The following is a 17,500-nucleotide window of genomic DNA, read 5'->3' on the forward strand; positions in this document are numbered from 1 at the left end:
CCTTCAAAATGAACCAATCACTCTTCCCTCAAGATACCACCGCTTTCAGAACGGAGCCGACAGAGGGCGTGCCCCGCCCAAACAACTAATTCGTAGATCCGTCCAATATCTTCCTCAGCAGCTATAAAATAGAACCATAAACGTCAAACAGGCGGCGTAGGAGGGGAGGGAGGGAAAAATATAAAGACGTTCGCTCAACCTGGAATTTACTTGCCATAAACACTTTAATATTGGATCTGGATAGATAAGAAAAAAAACCTGTTCATTGATACTCAAATTGTGAAACTCTGAGATGGTATTTTTTAACTTTATAATACAAATACGCCCCTCATGACATCTTATGTCTTGTTTTCACTGCCACTGAAATAAATAAGATCATGCTACGCACGCACACACACACACTATATATATATATATATATATATATATATATATATATATATATATATATATATATATATATATATATATATATGAACTTCTGGAAATTACGGACTTATCTTTTAAGACAATTACTCTTGTGATCGCAGGCACTTTTAGATCTAGAGAGAGAGAGAGAGAGAGAGAGAGAGAGAGAGAGAGAGAATAACAATTGTGAGTGATCAGCACTGCGCCTAAATATTCCATCATGTAAGAATACAGATATATATTAACGGTGGGGAGGGGGGGAGACTCGAGGTACGCTTGAATGTCAAGTCAATGGTCCGGGGGGGGGGGGTGTCGCTTGTTCTATATGAACCAGGTTTCATCAACTACGCTGTCATGCAGATGGTCACCAGACATTCTTTCTCTCTCTCAAGCCAGGTGACCATGAACAGCAATTAAGAGATATAAATACCGATACCTTTATCAGAGCTCTCGAGGCGATCCGTCATTTGCAACACCAGAACAAGCAGTTACCTGAAAAGAAATGAGAATATATCACCCACAAATTTACACAAAAGCAAGAGCAAAATTACATCAGATTGAAAAAGAAACCCATAAAATTACTGTGTATAACGTGTTGACTCATAAGTATTTAAATACACTTTATTTTACTCAACACTCGAGTACTTTCAGGCCCTATCTGTGGCCCTTTTTCACGAGATGTGTAGGTTGTCAGCCTGGGTCAAATACTTATAAGTCAACACGTTATACACAGTAATTGTGTGGGTTTCTTTTTCAATCTTCAGAAGAAAACTGAAAGAAGTTTTTGTTTGGTATACCATACAATCTTACGCGCTTCATAAAAAAAAAATGCACGTTCGTATGCAAGAAAGAGAACTGAAACATTCGTAGCTTATAACTTTCTCAAGTTAAAACTACCTTTCCTGATGTATGTGTATCCATACGCAAAACATTATAGTCATTTGTTAACCTATTCGACTTTTATTTGTAATTCCCCGTACAAAGCTCCTAATCGCTCATTTTGCTTTTTTATTTAAAGGTAATTTTATTCTGTGGAAGCTTACAAACAAACCTCACGATCTTTTAGATTTGCGAAATATGAATTCATAAGCATTTTTCTGAACAACAACAACAACAACAACACAGACACAAATGCTGATCATAATAAACTACAAACATTCCAGCAATACCTTAGAACGATCATTCTTCGTTCTCATATAAAAACCGAAAACCATTAATCACCAGCAGCCTAAAATCACAACGTTCTTACGACATTCCCATGACAACCACCATTCCCCCCCCCCCCTTCCCCCCCCCCCCCCCTTGCCCCCCTACACAGAAGGTTTTCCCAGAAGAGCCCCATAAGGCTGCCGCCGTGGCAACAGAGGCCCGACCCGGAACATAAAACTTTTATTCTTCCCCTTTTTTTTCACACATGAGCGCTCCCCATATACCCTTACCTGGAAAGGGTGGGGGGAGGGTGGAGTCGGTTCCTCCAGAAGCGAACATATGTCTGACAAATGACAATCCTTGCAATATGACAGCGGGAGACCTCTCGGTGGTCCAGCAGGTTGGCCCGAAAGAGACCGGCGGTGGTCGGTGGGACGGATGGACGGTCAGACTGCCAACGAACGAATGGATTCCTAAGAGTTAACATTCTCCGGTGGGACATTTACCATAACTGACGAAAGAACGGCGATTATCCACGGAAGGAAAGATTTCCCTACAGCTGGAGGACGTAGTATTCCTTTGACAATGGACAACAGATTGGCTCTCTGGAAAGGGACGGACGGGGGAGAAAGAGAGATGTACAGAGATTTATATACACATCAGATATTTGAACACTATTCTTTGACGCAAGCAGACAAGCAGACTGTATGCGTAACATATGTATGTATTTATGACAAATATAATATATTCAAACACTATGGTATCTAACGCAGATTTTGTTCACAAAAGTTACAAGCTACAGGGCAATGAGGACAGATTTGTGCTCTAAAGCTTGTAACGTGTGAATAAATTCTTCTGCGATTCTTTGTATAAATGCGCAGAACAACTGTGCAAGTGATCAAGTTCATATATATATATATATATATATATATATATAATATATATATATATATATATTATAATTTATTTCAAATTCTCTCTCTCTCTACAGGAGTAATTAAGGACTATGGCTGAGCAAGATAAACCAACCTTGTGGTTCTATAAAGTCAGGTCGAGCGATAAACCCTTTCGTTTAGTAACAGACACGTCAACATCAGCTGCTGCCAATTAGGACATTTCCTACTGCCTTTTCTCCTCACAACTAGGATCGAAAATAAAAAATCATGCCACGTCAACAAACAAAGGAAAAAAAGGCCTAAAGGCTTGAAACAATGGAAAAAGGTCTGTCAATTTACACAGTGAAGAAAGGCCTCAAATACAATGTGGAGTTAAAAAAAAATGGAAAAAGGCATAAATTCTAAAAACATTGAGAAACAAGGTTATCTCATATAAAAAAAAAAAAAAAAAAAAAAAAAAAAAAAAAAAAACGAAAGGCAAACAAAGATTCTTCTAAACAATGAAATAGGCGCTTCATATCTAACAACGATAAAAAGGCAAACATCCCCCCCCCCAAATAAATTAGAAAAAAAAAAAAAAAAAATTTATGGAGAAAAAAAAAAAAAAAATACAGCTCCATTCTTACAGGTTAGGCGTGAAAGGTCTCTGGAATGATAAGGAGAATCAACACGAAATAAGCTGCGACAAGCAAACTCCTCCCGGAACTAAATGCTTTGGAAAATTATAACATACCATAGGAATGGAATGAAATATAAAATTTAGGTCAAAGGCCAAGCGCTGGGACCTATGGGGTCATTCAGCGCTGGTAGGGAAATTAAGAGTAGAAAGGTTTGTAAAGGTCTAACAAGAGGAAAACCTCAAAGCAGCTGCACTATGATACAATTTTGTTAAGAATTAAATGGAAATTAAAATTTTAAACATAAGCCAAACGCTGGGAGCTATGAGCTTATCTAGCGCTGAAAAGAAAATCTAAGAGTAAAAAAGTTTTAAAAGCTGTAATAGAGAAAACCTCAAAGCAGTTGCACTATGATACAATTTTGTTAAGAGAGGGTGGAAAGTAAGATAGAAGAAAAGAGACTTTGGACGGAAGTGCAGTAAAAGGAATGCGAGGGGTTGCAACCAAGGGCTGACGGGACGCTGCAAAGAACCGTAAGGAATTGCCCTGACGGTACTACCCATATACGGAGAAAATGACCTTATATAAGAAAATGACCTTAAAGTCTGAAGTGTAAGGCAATGGGATGTCGGTGAGGCCCGGAGTGTCACAGGAATGTAACGCGGAAGGAAGAAAGTCGGGATTGAAAGCTTATGAATCTGACAACAGATGTCGCCACAGAATTGAGGTGTCAGCCAGCATTCGGTTTTGAATGGTCATGGAAACAAGGTTGAATTCTGTCTAAAACGTTAATTATTAACGAAATAAACTACTTCAAAAATAAAAAGTCGAATTTCTTCAAAAATCATGTTTTTATTGTCATCCTCATGATCATCTTCCGGGTCTATTTCTTTCGGTCATCTAGTTATAAAAAAGGGGAGAAGAATAAAAATATAGCGACCGTACAAAGGGAGAGAAAAAAAAAGCCATGTCACAGACACTAGTAAATAATACAAAACAATCATCTGGCGTCCCATAATTTCAGAGAATTAAAACGATGAATATATAAATCTTAAATAAAACGTATATTTTTTTCCATTGACTTTTGCGCGACCACGTTTCCAAGATCACAAATCCCGTACAGAAATCTCTCTACATTAACACAGAAGTACATAAGAGAGAGGATTTCGTTCCTGGCAATTATTCATCATAAGAGTTTTGCAAGGATTCTTAAGAGAGATCCGCCTCTTTTTATTCACATGAACAAACGGTTATTTGAAACTTCTCTGTAAGTATGACAAGACGCTGAGGATGACAGTGTTTTTTCCATAGACGATTCATCCACAGTTCAGCTGGTAAAGGGTGAACGTGGTAATGATACATACATGCATACATATATGAACAATTAATTATATTATATTAGTATATATATATATATCTTATAACTATATATATATATATACTATTTATATATATAATATATTGTAAATACTGTTCTGAATATATATATATATAATATTATAGATATATATATTATATATATATATTAATTATATATAGCGTGCATGTATACGATGTACGTGTGCATGCGTCTATATGTATGTTTGTATGTATGTGTATATATATATAACAAATTCCCGAAATCAACTCATATCCACCGGATAATTGAAAATAAACAAAAGACTAATCACAAAATGCTACAAACAACGCGACCCATCTGCCGCAGCGGTCGATTCAATTAACTAAGGCCCATCAAAAATCCAATATCCAAAAACAACAAAAAACAAATCTAGAGATAACAGATCCAGACATTCCATTAAAACGAAATAAAGGGGAACGGGTTGTTCCTACAAAGGACTCCCGCAGAGGACCCCCAGCTGATACAGGGAGCGCAATCGCTCATTTAAAGGCAAATGAAAATATATCATTAAAAATAAAATATCGAATAAATAAACAAATATAAAATTTCTTAGATTTTCCACATGACTGTGAACGCATTATGAATTTATATTAATATTATCAATAATTTAAACCCTTCTGTCCTTCACGGACGCTGAGATTTCATCTTGTACAGGATGTCAGTGGCATCCTGGAATTTTTATCTTCTACGGAATCCTGGCATTTTTATCTCCTACAAAAAGCTGCTAGAGGGGATGGCTTCCTTTAGCAACATCGATGGTAATTATCATTTAGTGGGGTAATCTTCGACGGATATCCTGCTCTCTGGGCATTAATTGGCCGCCTAAGAAGCTCACCTCGACCAGAAGAGATGAAAAACAGGGCAAAATGGTTTTCGTCAGGACATTTCTCAGATCATTCAGGGAGAGACGAGAGCGCTCAGGACAGAGAATAATTCTGCCTGTGCCAGACTTTATGAGCATCTATTTCCTATATCTAGGTAAAGTGTTGGGATCTTAAAAGGTCTAATATGTTGAGCCGAAATTTGACTTCAGTCAGATCTTTTTCTTATATGCTCCTGCTGCAATAAACTTTAGGTGCTGTATCAGTAGAACAGCCGAGTTCCATGCGAATTACGTCCTTTCCAAAGTGGACATCCGCATATAAATTAGTTAAAAACCTTTGCGTAGCCGACAGGATGGATCTACACGTTTACAGATGGTTTGGCAATGTGAAAAGAATGGAGGACTACTGGTTAGTGAAAGGATTGTGTAGTTTTGAAGAAGAGGAGAAGAGGGCCTGGAAAACGCTAGATGGATTGCGTCAGGAAGGTTCCGGAAAGGAAAGACCTCAGCATCTAATCGTGAGAGAGAGAGAGAGAGAGAGAGAGAGAGAGAAGAGGGTTCCCATATTCTGATGATGAATCAGCGAATGCAATAGAAGGGAAAAAAAAAAGTTCAAGTAGATCAAAATATAAATATATTCAAATAGTGGTACCCCTGGCCTTGAGGTGGTAAGCTAATAGTCTCGTATTTGCCCGGTCCATGGTTCGATCATAGTCTCCTGCCTTCCAGAAGTCCCAGCTGTCGAGGGGGACATGCGTTAGCTAGGATAAAGAAGGTGGTGTAGGGCTCGCAACTTCATCCCTAATGGCTTAATGAGAACCGCAATGCTCTATGCTTCAGGTACCAACCCATCTACAAGGACGAAGGGATAAGTAAAGAAATTTACATGCACACATGTATACTTATTATAATTATTAATATTAATATATGAATATATTATATTATATATATTTAATTACTATAAAAATTAAATTATTAATTTATATATATATATGCTATAAATATATATATACTATATATATACAAACAAATAAAATAATTTATATTTAATATTTTTTAAAAATATATATATATTTTATATATTATATATATTTATATAAATATATGTATTTAACCCCCCCCAATATATATATATATATATATATATATATATAATATATATATATTATATAATATTACTTATATTATATATATATATATATATATATATATATATATGTATGCATGTATGACCCTAATTATAGAATCAGCCATATAGGAAGATGGTAACTGGTATAGTTATGCCTGAACAATAACCATTATATATTGGTCTTGACAAAAGATTATGCCATGTCGTTGATCGACAAGAAGGGAGTTGGTGTAACAAGCCTCAGGTTATTGTTTATGAAATGTTAAAAACTCTATAAATACATTCCAAATGAGAACACACCATTATCATTGTAATCATTAAACAAACTTCAATTAGACTTACACGGAACAACGCGTTAGTCAGGTAGCTAACAAGGTCGAACAAGTCGAACAAGTAAATAAAAATATTTGTGGTTCTGCCTATGACTTTAAACAACATGAGAGAGAGAAGAGAGAGAGAGAGAGAGAGAGAGAAGAAGAAGAAGAAGAAGAAGAAGAAGAAGAAGAAGGAGAGAGAGAGAGAGAGACGAGAGAGAGAGGAGAGAGAGAGAGGAGAGAGAGAGAAGAAGAAGAAGAAGAAGAGAAGAAGAAGAGAGAGGAGAAGGAGAGGAGAAGGAGGAGGAGGAGGAGGAGGAGGAGGAGGAGGAGGAGAATTTCAAGAAGCCTTGAAAGGAAAATATCTCAGTGCATGGAAGCTCGTAAAGATACTAGACGTCATTTCGCGATATAAACAGAAGAGCAAGCAACGTGCAATCGACAGCTGCATCTTCGGCTATCTGGAACGTTTCGAGTCATTTCAAGAGACCCGAAACGTTTGATTACAGGACACTCGAACAAACAGTACACTTATAACCACGGCCCCGCGCACGCCACTTAAGTCGTAAATTACTCCTTAAATAGATCCCGGGAGACACACACATGATGTAATTGTTGATAAACCTCGACAAAGGGAGAAAGACGATCACGAAAAACAACAAAGGAGGGAATAGGCGCTGGGGGGAGGAGGATGAGGTGACTCTCGAAAAAGGGGGAGAGGGAGGTATGTCGATAAACAGAGAATTGGGAGGGAGAGACAGAGGCTAAATGAAACAAAGAAAGAGACTGCTTCGATAACTAAGGGAAAATTAAACTATTATAAAGACACAGATACACACACATATGTGTGTATGTGCTGAGGAGAGAGAGAGAGAGAGAGAGAGAGAGAGAGAGAGAGAGAGAGAGAGGTAACACATTGGAGATATGGTTGATCTGATACGCAAGAAAAGACGTCCAGCTTTGAAAGGAAAAGAGAGAGAGAGAGAGAGAGAAGAGAGAGAGAGAGAGAGAGAGAGAGAGGCGCACATACATTCGCCCAAAGAATATTATTCAGTGAAGAAATCGAAAAGGTCTTCCGGACAAAAACAGGTTATGAGAAAGGCAACCAAACCACTACAAGCGCAGCCTTCGAGACGAGATGGCCTACGCCTGTTCCCCGATAATGCAGCCAAGGCTTGAAGAGACGTTTCTATTTTATTGACTCATTATAATTTAAGCGTGGAATCCAGTTTCTGCTGGGGGAAATTCCCTATCACTTTTAAGAATATCTTTTTTTTTTTTTTAAACGAAAAAAAATTATTAATTTTTTTAGTTTTTCCTTTAAAAAAAATCTTATACAGGAAATCATAAAAATTGTATCCAAAAATTTCATGAAATTTTCAGGAAAATATCAAAATTATATCCAAATATTTCATAAAATTTTCAGGAAAATATCAAAATTTTATCCAAAAATGTCATGAAATTTTCAGGAAAATCTCACAATTCTATCCAAAAATTTCAAGAAAGTTTCTGGAAAATATCAAAACTTTATCCAAATATTGTATGAATTTCTCAAGAAAATATAAAAATTCTATCCAAAAAGTTCATGAAGGAACATTTCAATGCCCCTGAAGTTTCTATTCTAAATCCATAAAACTGATCTTGGACTCGAAAATTCAATTTGCTTAACGTTGCAGTGCAAATAATTCCTCTTTACTTCAAGAAAAATTGACCTCCACCAATTTTAAGAAATATTAATTTTGGTAAAGTCTACCAAAAAAAAATTTACCTATTCTCAGAAAAAAAAGTAGACGAGCACGACTTCCATACATTATTTTAGAACGTTACATTTTTTTCTCATAACCATTTCCGTCAAATAGAAAATTAACTTCCATAACAGACAGACATCTTATCCAGTGAACAGTGAAAGGTAAGACGTATAACCTCAAAAACAAAAGATGATCAAATATTATCTTGCCCCGTGACCCTTTATCAGAGTGATCAATAAGCCTCACTAACACGTAAAAGCTAAGAGTACCACGCTGAAAGACGTAAATTTGAGTCGCTGGTTATCTTCTATACATTTAGCAAGCAAAAACTCACATTTATCAAGCAAAAACTCTCATCGTCAGCACATAAAGTTCCTTTGTTGTGCTCGCCTACCGTTTCGGTAGTCCGAAGTTCGATTCCCCGATCTGCCGACGTGGAATCAGAGGAATTTATTCCTAGTAATTAGAAATTCATTTCTCGAGATAATATGGTTCGGATCCCACAATAAGCTATAGGTCCCGTTGCTAGGCAACCAATTGATTCCTAGCCACGTTAAAATATCTAAATCTTTCGAGCCAGCCCTAAGAGAGCTGTTAATCAGCTCAGTGGTCTGGTTAATCTAAGATATACTTAATTTATCGCCAGCACATACAGGTAAAGTATTAGCAAGCCAGCAGAGGATCAATCTGTAGCAGAGTTTTTAAACATGAAGCAAAATTAATACTTATTACCAGGAAATGGAGCATTTATATAAAGATTAATATCAGTAAGGCCATTATATCAATTTTCTTCTTTAGTCAAATTTTACTTAGCTATCCAACTCCCATCGAACTAAGCAAAACTCTGAAAAACTATTTTAGAGAAGTATTTGAGAGCATCTAAATCACTTATAGTATTTTTGTAAATACTTCATATTTCACGACAAGTAAATTACGTAATGAAAATAAGGTAAAAAGAATTTATTTGTCCTTTGGTGCATTAGTAAGGAGTATAGCAGCGTTAACCTTAAATGTCTTAGACGCCATTTCTTCTTAACATCAAATAAACGAAAAAGAGTAACATGGTGAATTATATGGATACCACAAAAAACAGGACACGAAAAATAAATATTGCTTAAAAAAAAGAAAAAGAAAAAAACATAATAGTATCAAATTCCAATTCAACAGTTTAATGCGATTCATCTTCCACTAGAAGTTGTAAGTAAGGCTTATTAAGAATCACACACAAACACAAACACTACTGTACAAAGTATATTATATATTATATATATATATATATATATATCATTATATATATATAATATATATTTATATATACATCGAGCTACAATATCCTTTAATATGTATTCGCTTCTTACCTCGAATTCACTATCATTTTCGGTTCAACATTATATGAAATATATTCACTTCCGAAGGTAGAGCAACATTAGATATTAGAAGGACATTTAGTAGCCGAATGTAGTGTATTGGAAATCACGGTAATGTGATATGACTCTATATAATATTCTAGGCTAACCGTGCTGTCAAAGCACTAAACGTTACCGAGGTTGAGTTGGGTGATGCAGTCTCCAAACAACGAATACCTGAGAGCGACAGGTATTTGTAGGTGAGAGACAGCATAAACTTATAGCTCTTGCAGTGGCGGTGTGGGTTTAAGCTTCACTGTCGTACGGGATTTGTTTGGTTTCAATTTTTCGAGCCCGGGAGCCGACAAATCTCTTATCGACAAAAAAATTCCCCTTCGGTTAAACATATATGAAAATATATTAATTCCAAGGTAGAGCGAATTAGATATTAAAGGACATTTGTAGCTCGATGTATGTATATGAATCGGTAATGTGATATGACATATATATATATATATATATATATATATATATGATATATATATATATATATATATATATATTAATATATATAATCTTTTTACAATATGGTCAGCGGGAAAAAATGTAAGAAAAATAAAAGCCCAGGCGCGAAAAAGACACACTATAAACAAGCAAATCCTTTAGGAAACCGACACCAAAGCATAAATAATAATAATATGATGCGAGTATGCGAGCAAGCCACACACCAAACAAAAAAAAAAAAAAAATTAAAAGAAAATTGAGTTAACCTACTAAAGGCACATTATCTAAAAGCACTCGAGCGTTCTGCATTTTGACAAGCAAAAACGCTGGCCAGATATCATCGCATGACGTCTAAATTAAATCTTCAATTGGTACAAGTAAAACATTTTAGCCGAAATTATACCTCCCTCACACTGCCAAAGTGTATAATATGCATAAAAGGCTAAACTTGATTAAGACCAATTTGGTTTCTCAAGCTGGTGGGAGACTGAATGTAAAATCTAAATGGAAGATTACCAATTTTATTTTATTTTTATTTTTTTTACAGTAATATGAAAGTATAGCAGAGATATTCAATTAAAAAGTATGGCACAAATATTCCATTAAATTATTCATTAATGTCTGATTTAAAAAAAAAAAGTCCATTTAGAAAATATGTCTTAACATTAATAATGGATCATATCCATATTCTGTTTATTTCTTTAGTAGATAATACACCGGCGTTCGATGGCAAAACCCTGAGGATTTCCATTATAATTCTCTTATAATTAACTCCACAAACCTAAAATTACCAACATTACAAAGAAGCAATCAATACAATAACGCCAATTGCTTTTCCACATTATGTATGTATCTATGTATGTGTGCATATATATGCGTGTATGTATGTATGTATGTATGTATGTATGTATGTATGTAGTATGTATGTATGTATGTATACATATATAAATATATATATATAAATATAATTTGTATGTATGCATAAGTACATATATAATATGTATGTGTGTATGTTTGTACATGAATAAATTCATGTAAAATGCTGGAATAATTACGTATTCATGTGTACAAAAACAATAATACCAATTCAATAATAAAGCAGGCAGATTGCCAAATTATCATTGCGGGAAATACTTGAATGATGATCACTGCATATCCAATTTACTATCAAATCTTCCAAGAGAGATCTTTGATTAGTATGCAAAGATATCCTCCATGAGATTTACATAACAGCTCAAAGATTAGTTGACTAATTGATTGACTGACTGATTGATTATGAAGTTCAGGCCTTGAGGCCAAGGGTTGGAATTCATCAGGGTTATTCAGCGCCTTTTGAAACTAGATCACTAAGAAACCTTCCGCGATAACTGAATACTTATTTTGATTTATATAAATCTTCCTCGATTACAATAATTTACTGATTAACTTTCCAGAGTATCTAAAGTACTTCCAATGTATCTAAAGTACACAACCCTTAACAAGATATTCGATGGTAGTGTCTTCAACTTGTTAGTGGAGTTGTAATAAAGATCTTAAGGAATGAATCAAATAATTATCATTTTCATATTAAACATTACTAATCTGTTGACTCCGTCCATAAGGGCTTTCTGCTAAAGAAAGAAAGAAAGAAAGAAAAAGTAAAAAAAAGAAAAAGAAACAAAGAAGAGACATCGGCAATGAATGTAGATATCTACGCGTGGAAATAGAACAACATCGAACAAAGACATGACGAGAAGTGAAAAAACGCTAAAATAAAAAAAAAATAGGAATCATTGCAAACCAAAAGAGGAAAACCGTAAACAGACTCTGAAGGGAAACCCCAGTAAAGACCAGGAAAAAACAAATGAATAACTGATAACTGTACGTGTGAAAAATAGAAGAAAATTAATACTAGAAGAAAATTGAATAAAGCCTAGTGGATACCCTCGTTACCTGTAAGGTCAAATTCTACAGGTAACAATAAAACCTTCGTCAAAATGAATCCTCGCGAAATTGCGTCACCTCCGCCCTTTCTCTCTCCCTTAAACACGAACAAATGTCGCAGACGGGATACCATACAAGAGTAAAGGCGAAAGTCCGTGTGCAACGATCCATCGGATGAAAACAATAAAAAGTTCAGCTTCTGAGAGAGAGAGAGAGAGAGAGAGAGAGAGAGAGAGAGAGAGGAAAATGAGTGCTCGTTTTAACAAATGTGAATATAAATTAAACGAAAATAAGTTTCCTTTCTTTCTTGAGAGAGAGAGAGAGAGAGAGAGGGAGCATCTTATTGTGGAGTTCTCATTTTGACAAATGTTGCTCAAAAAGGTTAATAATTTTCTTTTTCAATTTTAGAGAGAGAGAGAGAGAGAGAGAGAGAGAGAGAGAGAGAGAGAGAGAATCAGAAAAATGAGTCTTCGTTTTAAGAAATGTACCTATAAACGTAGTAAATTATTTCACTTTAGAGAGAGAGAGAGAGAGAGAGAGAGAGAGAGAGAGAGAGAGAGAGAGAGAGAGAGAGAGAGAGAGAGTCTGATTAAGGTTTCCACGTTTCCACAACCATTGCTCAAAAAACGTTTCTTTTTTATGTTTCCTTTTACCTATCTTTGTTTTGAGAGAGAGAGAGAGAGAGAGAGAGAGAGAGAGAGAGAGAGAGAGAGAGAGAGAGAGAGAGAGACTCCCGACCTAAATCTTTAATACGTCTTCGACGCATCCACAACAATAAGGGGAAATTCCCGGTGTGGCAACTTGCATACAAATCCCACAACGCCGGCCATGGTCCCGGGACCTGATATTTTCGCATTTTATACCCAGTTTAACCCCGGTTCTAAATTCACTCTGATTCAGAGGATACAGACTAAAAGGGTGGTATTGAGAGAGAGAGAGAGAGAGAGAGAGAGAGAGAGAGAGAGAGAGAGAGGACAGTGCCAAACGGAGAAAGTGGGGCACGGTTGCCTGGCCAGATAAACAGACAAACACTTACTGCAAATGCCCAACCCAGATTGAGTGGGAGGAAACCCCATTCTAATCGCGATCTCTCTCTCTCTCTCTGAGAAAAGCGCCCCTCCCTTTTACCCATTCCACGATTGGCTTCCTCTCCCTTTCAACGAAAGGTCCTGCCCACTGCAATGTATTTTGGTAGGTTTAAACATGAGAATTTTTTACTCTAATTATCAGTATTTTAAGCCATAATTCTAACTAAGAACATCACCATTTTATACCATTTTTAAACAGTTTAAAATATTGTACAATTCAAAGCAATCTGAACGAATATTAGTTTCTTAAATGCTATGCAAAAAAGGTTTTGTATTGGTAAATAAAAATAAAATTTAAATGTTATCCTCCTCATAAACAATTAAAGCTTAATAAAACAGACCGGGGGTGTTCAAGTAGAATTTATTTATTACAAAAAATAAAAGTTTAATAATATGTGGCATTTGAAACCACTCCCCATTAATGTCACCTAAAATGTTACCCCCAAAAAAAGTATTTAATTTCCTGATGAAGACGAATAAGACATTAAGCAAAGACTAGTTTTCTTCGCGCCTAAAAGATATTACGTTTGCACCTAATCAGAATGAGAGAGAGAGAGAGAGAGAGAGAGAGAGAGAGAGAGAGAGAGAGAGAGAGAGAGAGAGAGAGAGAGAGAGATTTTTACGAAAGGGAACTCGAGACTTTGAAAGTCATTATACAGTTTACGACATCGAATTTCGTTCCAGAAGTCCTTCAGCCATAAACGAATATCAAAAGGAAATAAAAAGACGAAAGAATGATTCATGAGATTACAAATCAGGATAAAAAAAAACAGCTTTACAGACCCAATTCTCCACAGCATAGTCTTTGATGGTTTTCTTCAAGAAATAGGTCTAATGCTTCCTTCAGCATGAAGTTCTTTTAGGCCTGGGCTACGTAAGGATATAACGCTTCCATCCTATTAAAAGTGCTACCTCAACAGGATTTATTTTTGCACCAATCCACCCTTCACCACTTCCAATTATTCTCTTTTCCCCTTTTAGTACTTATCGTTATCCTCATACAACCCATCCAATTTTTTTTAACTTAATAATATTTTACTCTCATATACTGAACAAGTATGCGTCCTTTTAATAAGAAGAATTCCTTAGTTTCACAATCCACGTGTCGCCTACATCATAATTTTCACATCGCTTTCAAAATCATTCCTCGTACTTATCAACTTCAATTTAATTATTTTAGAGCATTCAAGATTTTTCTTATGTATATTTATGAATGTTTCTCTATGGCTATTTGTGTGCGATATAAAGCTTGCGAATCTAAATTTCAATGTGAATTTTTAGACCCCCTATTCATTTTCCAATCTGCATCACATCGTTCCCACACCATCCGTAATGACATGACCCGATTAGCCACATGACCTTTTCCATGGCTTAACAATGTCTTCCCTTTTTCCTCTTTCTTCACCTAAGCAATCCATTCTGTGAAAGCCTGCTCACCAAAGTTAATACCTTATATGATTCGTCTCTACGAATAAGCGCGAATTAAGAACTAAGAAAAAAAAATATTGACCAAAAACTTGCAGACGATAATTCATTTGGCGTCTTTTATTCGGGACCACACTGATATGAATGTTCTTTGTCTTATATGCAGAGACGGGGCAGTGAAAGAGGTGGAGCTTTGGAGCGTGCCTCCATTAGCATAGTCCTGCTGTCTTGAAAAATTCCGATAGTTTTCTTTAGAAGAGCCGAAATGATTAAAAAGCCAGTCAAGAAGACTAAGAAAAATAATGAGAGCTACTCTCATTAGCAATATAACTCTACTGCGCGTATGAAGTTTTATAATAAAACGCGTTCCTCACTGGACGACTGGGTATCTTACTCGACTAACAATCTGGTAGTCCGAGTTCGCTTCCAGCGGCCGCTCGTTATGGAATTAGAGGAATTTATTTCTGGCGATTAGCAATTCATTTCTCGATATAATGTGGTTCAAATCCCACAAAAAGCTGTAGGTCCCGTTGCTAAGAAACTAATTGGTTCCTAGCCATGTAAAACAAAACCTATATAATCCTTCGGGCCAGCCCTAGCAGAGCTGTTAATCAGCTCAGTGGTCTGGCTAAAACTAAGGGGGGAAGATTATACTTATCTTATAATAAGACGAACAATAAAAAATAAATAAATAAAATAAATATCTATATATATATATATATATATATATATATATATATATATATATATATATATATATATATAAAAGCGCACAAATTTCCCTCCCCAGTCCCACCACAGAAAATTCCTGGGGGTCAGTAGCTTCCTTGAGTCCACTGACAGTAGCCTTCGATCACAAGACCAAATTGAATTTGATCTGGAAAAAAAAATATTTGATTAACCTTAGCCTCATTATATGTAACCGAAAACTTAGAAAAATATAGAAGGCATTCAATGCCGGCCTCAATATCAAATAACCAAAACAGCAGCAATGACATTTCGCGTGAGATGCCCGATGAGATTAAACGAGAATATACAAAAGGGTGAATATAAAAAGTAGATATCTAGAGATGACTCGGCATATTTTCACCTTTGAGACGGAGTTCTAAAAAACTTTCCTTAATTGTATTTCCCTAATGGCTCCGTTCCATTAAGACAAGCCTGGTCAAACACTAGGAAACACCTTGATGAAGTTGGGGAAAAGGTTCCATAAACACAAGGAAACACTACATCAACCCAAGCAGACACTTTCACAAAATTACGGAAATTTTCGATATACTCAATGAGACACCCAAATTAAGAAAACACCTCGATAAACTCAATGAGACACAATAAATTAAGGAAACACCTCGATAAACTCAATGAGACGCCCAAATTAAGGAAACGCCTAATTAAACTTAATGAGACACCCAAATTGAGGAAACACCTTCATAAACTTGATGACACTCCATAAATTAAGGACACCTCGATAAACTTAATGACACTCCATAAATTAATGAAACACCGTGATAAACTTAACGACAATCCATAAATTAAGGAAACACCTCGATAAACTCAATGAGACCATCACCAAATTGAAGGCAAACACCTCGATAAACTCAATGAGACTCCATAAATTAAGGAAACACCTCGATAAACTCGACGAGACTCCATAAATTAAGGAAACACCTCGATAAACTCAATGAGAAACTCCATAAATTAAGAAAACACCTCGATAAACCTCAATGAGACTCATAAATTAAGAAAAACACCTCGATAAACTCAATGAGAAACTCCTAAATTAAAGGACCCTCGTAAACTCATGGAAACCAACCAATGAAGGAAACACCTCGATAAACCCAAGGAGACATCACAAATTAAAGAAACACCTCGATAAATTTAGGGAGACACTCCACAAACCTACGGACACACCTCAATACACTCAGTAAGACTACAAATTGAGGAAACACCTAGATAAACTCAAGGAGACACCACCGAAACCTCAAAGAACAACTTAGCTTACACAACATCATCTAAACAACATCAGAAATTCAAAGAAAACACCAACATAAATGAAGGAAACACATCGACAAACTCGTGGGGAAAAAAAAAAAAAAGACAACCACGAGGAAAATTTCGATAAAACTGAGGAAACTCCTCCTCCAAGGAATTGCGAAAGGTAGAAAAGGCCATCCAGACACACGGAAAGTTCTCGAAACGCATCTTTTGTTAATCTGAACGGACAGTGACCGGAGATTTACAACTTAAATTGTCATTCTGTTTTGTTTTCACCTTCATTCCTATTCGTAAGGATTGAAACTGTTCATGCACATGACAAAATCAAACAACCGGTTTGGGAACCAGCCTCGTGATCTTGTTTCAATTACCCTAGGGTACATTGTGTGTGTGTGTGTGTGTGGTGTGTGTGTGTGTGTGTGTGTGTGTGTGTGTGTTGTAAGACTGCATATGTGCGAGTGTTGTAGACCCCACATATGTATTAGCCGTAAAAGTGCCCGTGTGTGTACAACTAATATGGGTGTTTTGTAAGACTGCACATATGTGTACCTATGTGTTGTGAGACGACAAATGTGGGTGTGTTGTAAGACACACACATGCATTTAATGTAAGACTACACGTGTGTGTGTGTGTGAGAGAAAGAGAGAGAGAGAGAGAGAGAGAGAGAGAGAGAGAGAGAGAGAGAGAGAGAGAGAGTGTTCAGTTAATCTGCATAATCAGAGTTGAAAGCGAAAAT

At 36.0% G+C, this 17,500-nt stretch overlaps 1 protein-coding gene across 3 annotated transcripts in view; it reads right to left on the minus strand.

Moving 5' to 3' along the window:
* The window catches only part of LOC135207012 (retinoic acid receptor RXR-like), a 534,958-nt gene that overhangs the window by 284,833 nt on the left and 232,625 nt on the right, over positions 1–17,500 (minus strand). For 2 of the 3 annotated variants that reach the window (XM_064238706.1, XM_064238693.1), the window contains exon 1: positions 845–890. The exons of the other annotated variant lie outside the window; for it this stretch is intronic. In XM_064238706.1, coding sequence (XP_064094776.1) covers positions 845–875 — 31 coding nt within the window. In that variant the 5' untranslated portion in view covers positions 876–890. Of the gene's footprint in view, positions 1–844; positions 891–17,500 lie in introns of those variants that run through there. 3 annotated transcript variants of the gene reach the window in all.

This window comes from Macrobrachium nipponense, chromosome 11, assembly GCF_015104395.2.
Source record: "Macrobrachium nipponense isolate FS-2020 chromosome 11, ASM1510439v2, whole genome shotgun sequence".
Taxonomy (NCBI): Eukaryota; Metazoa; Arthropoda; class Malacostraca; order Decapoda; family Palaemonidae; genus Macrobrachium; species Macrobrachium nipponense.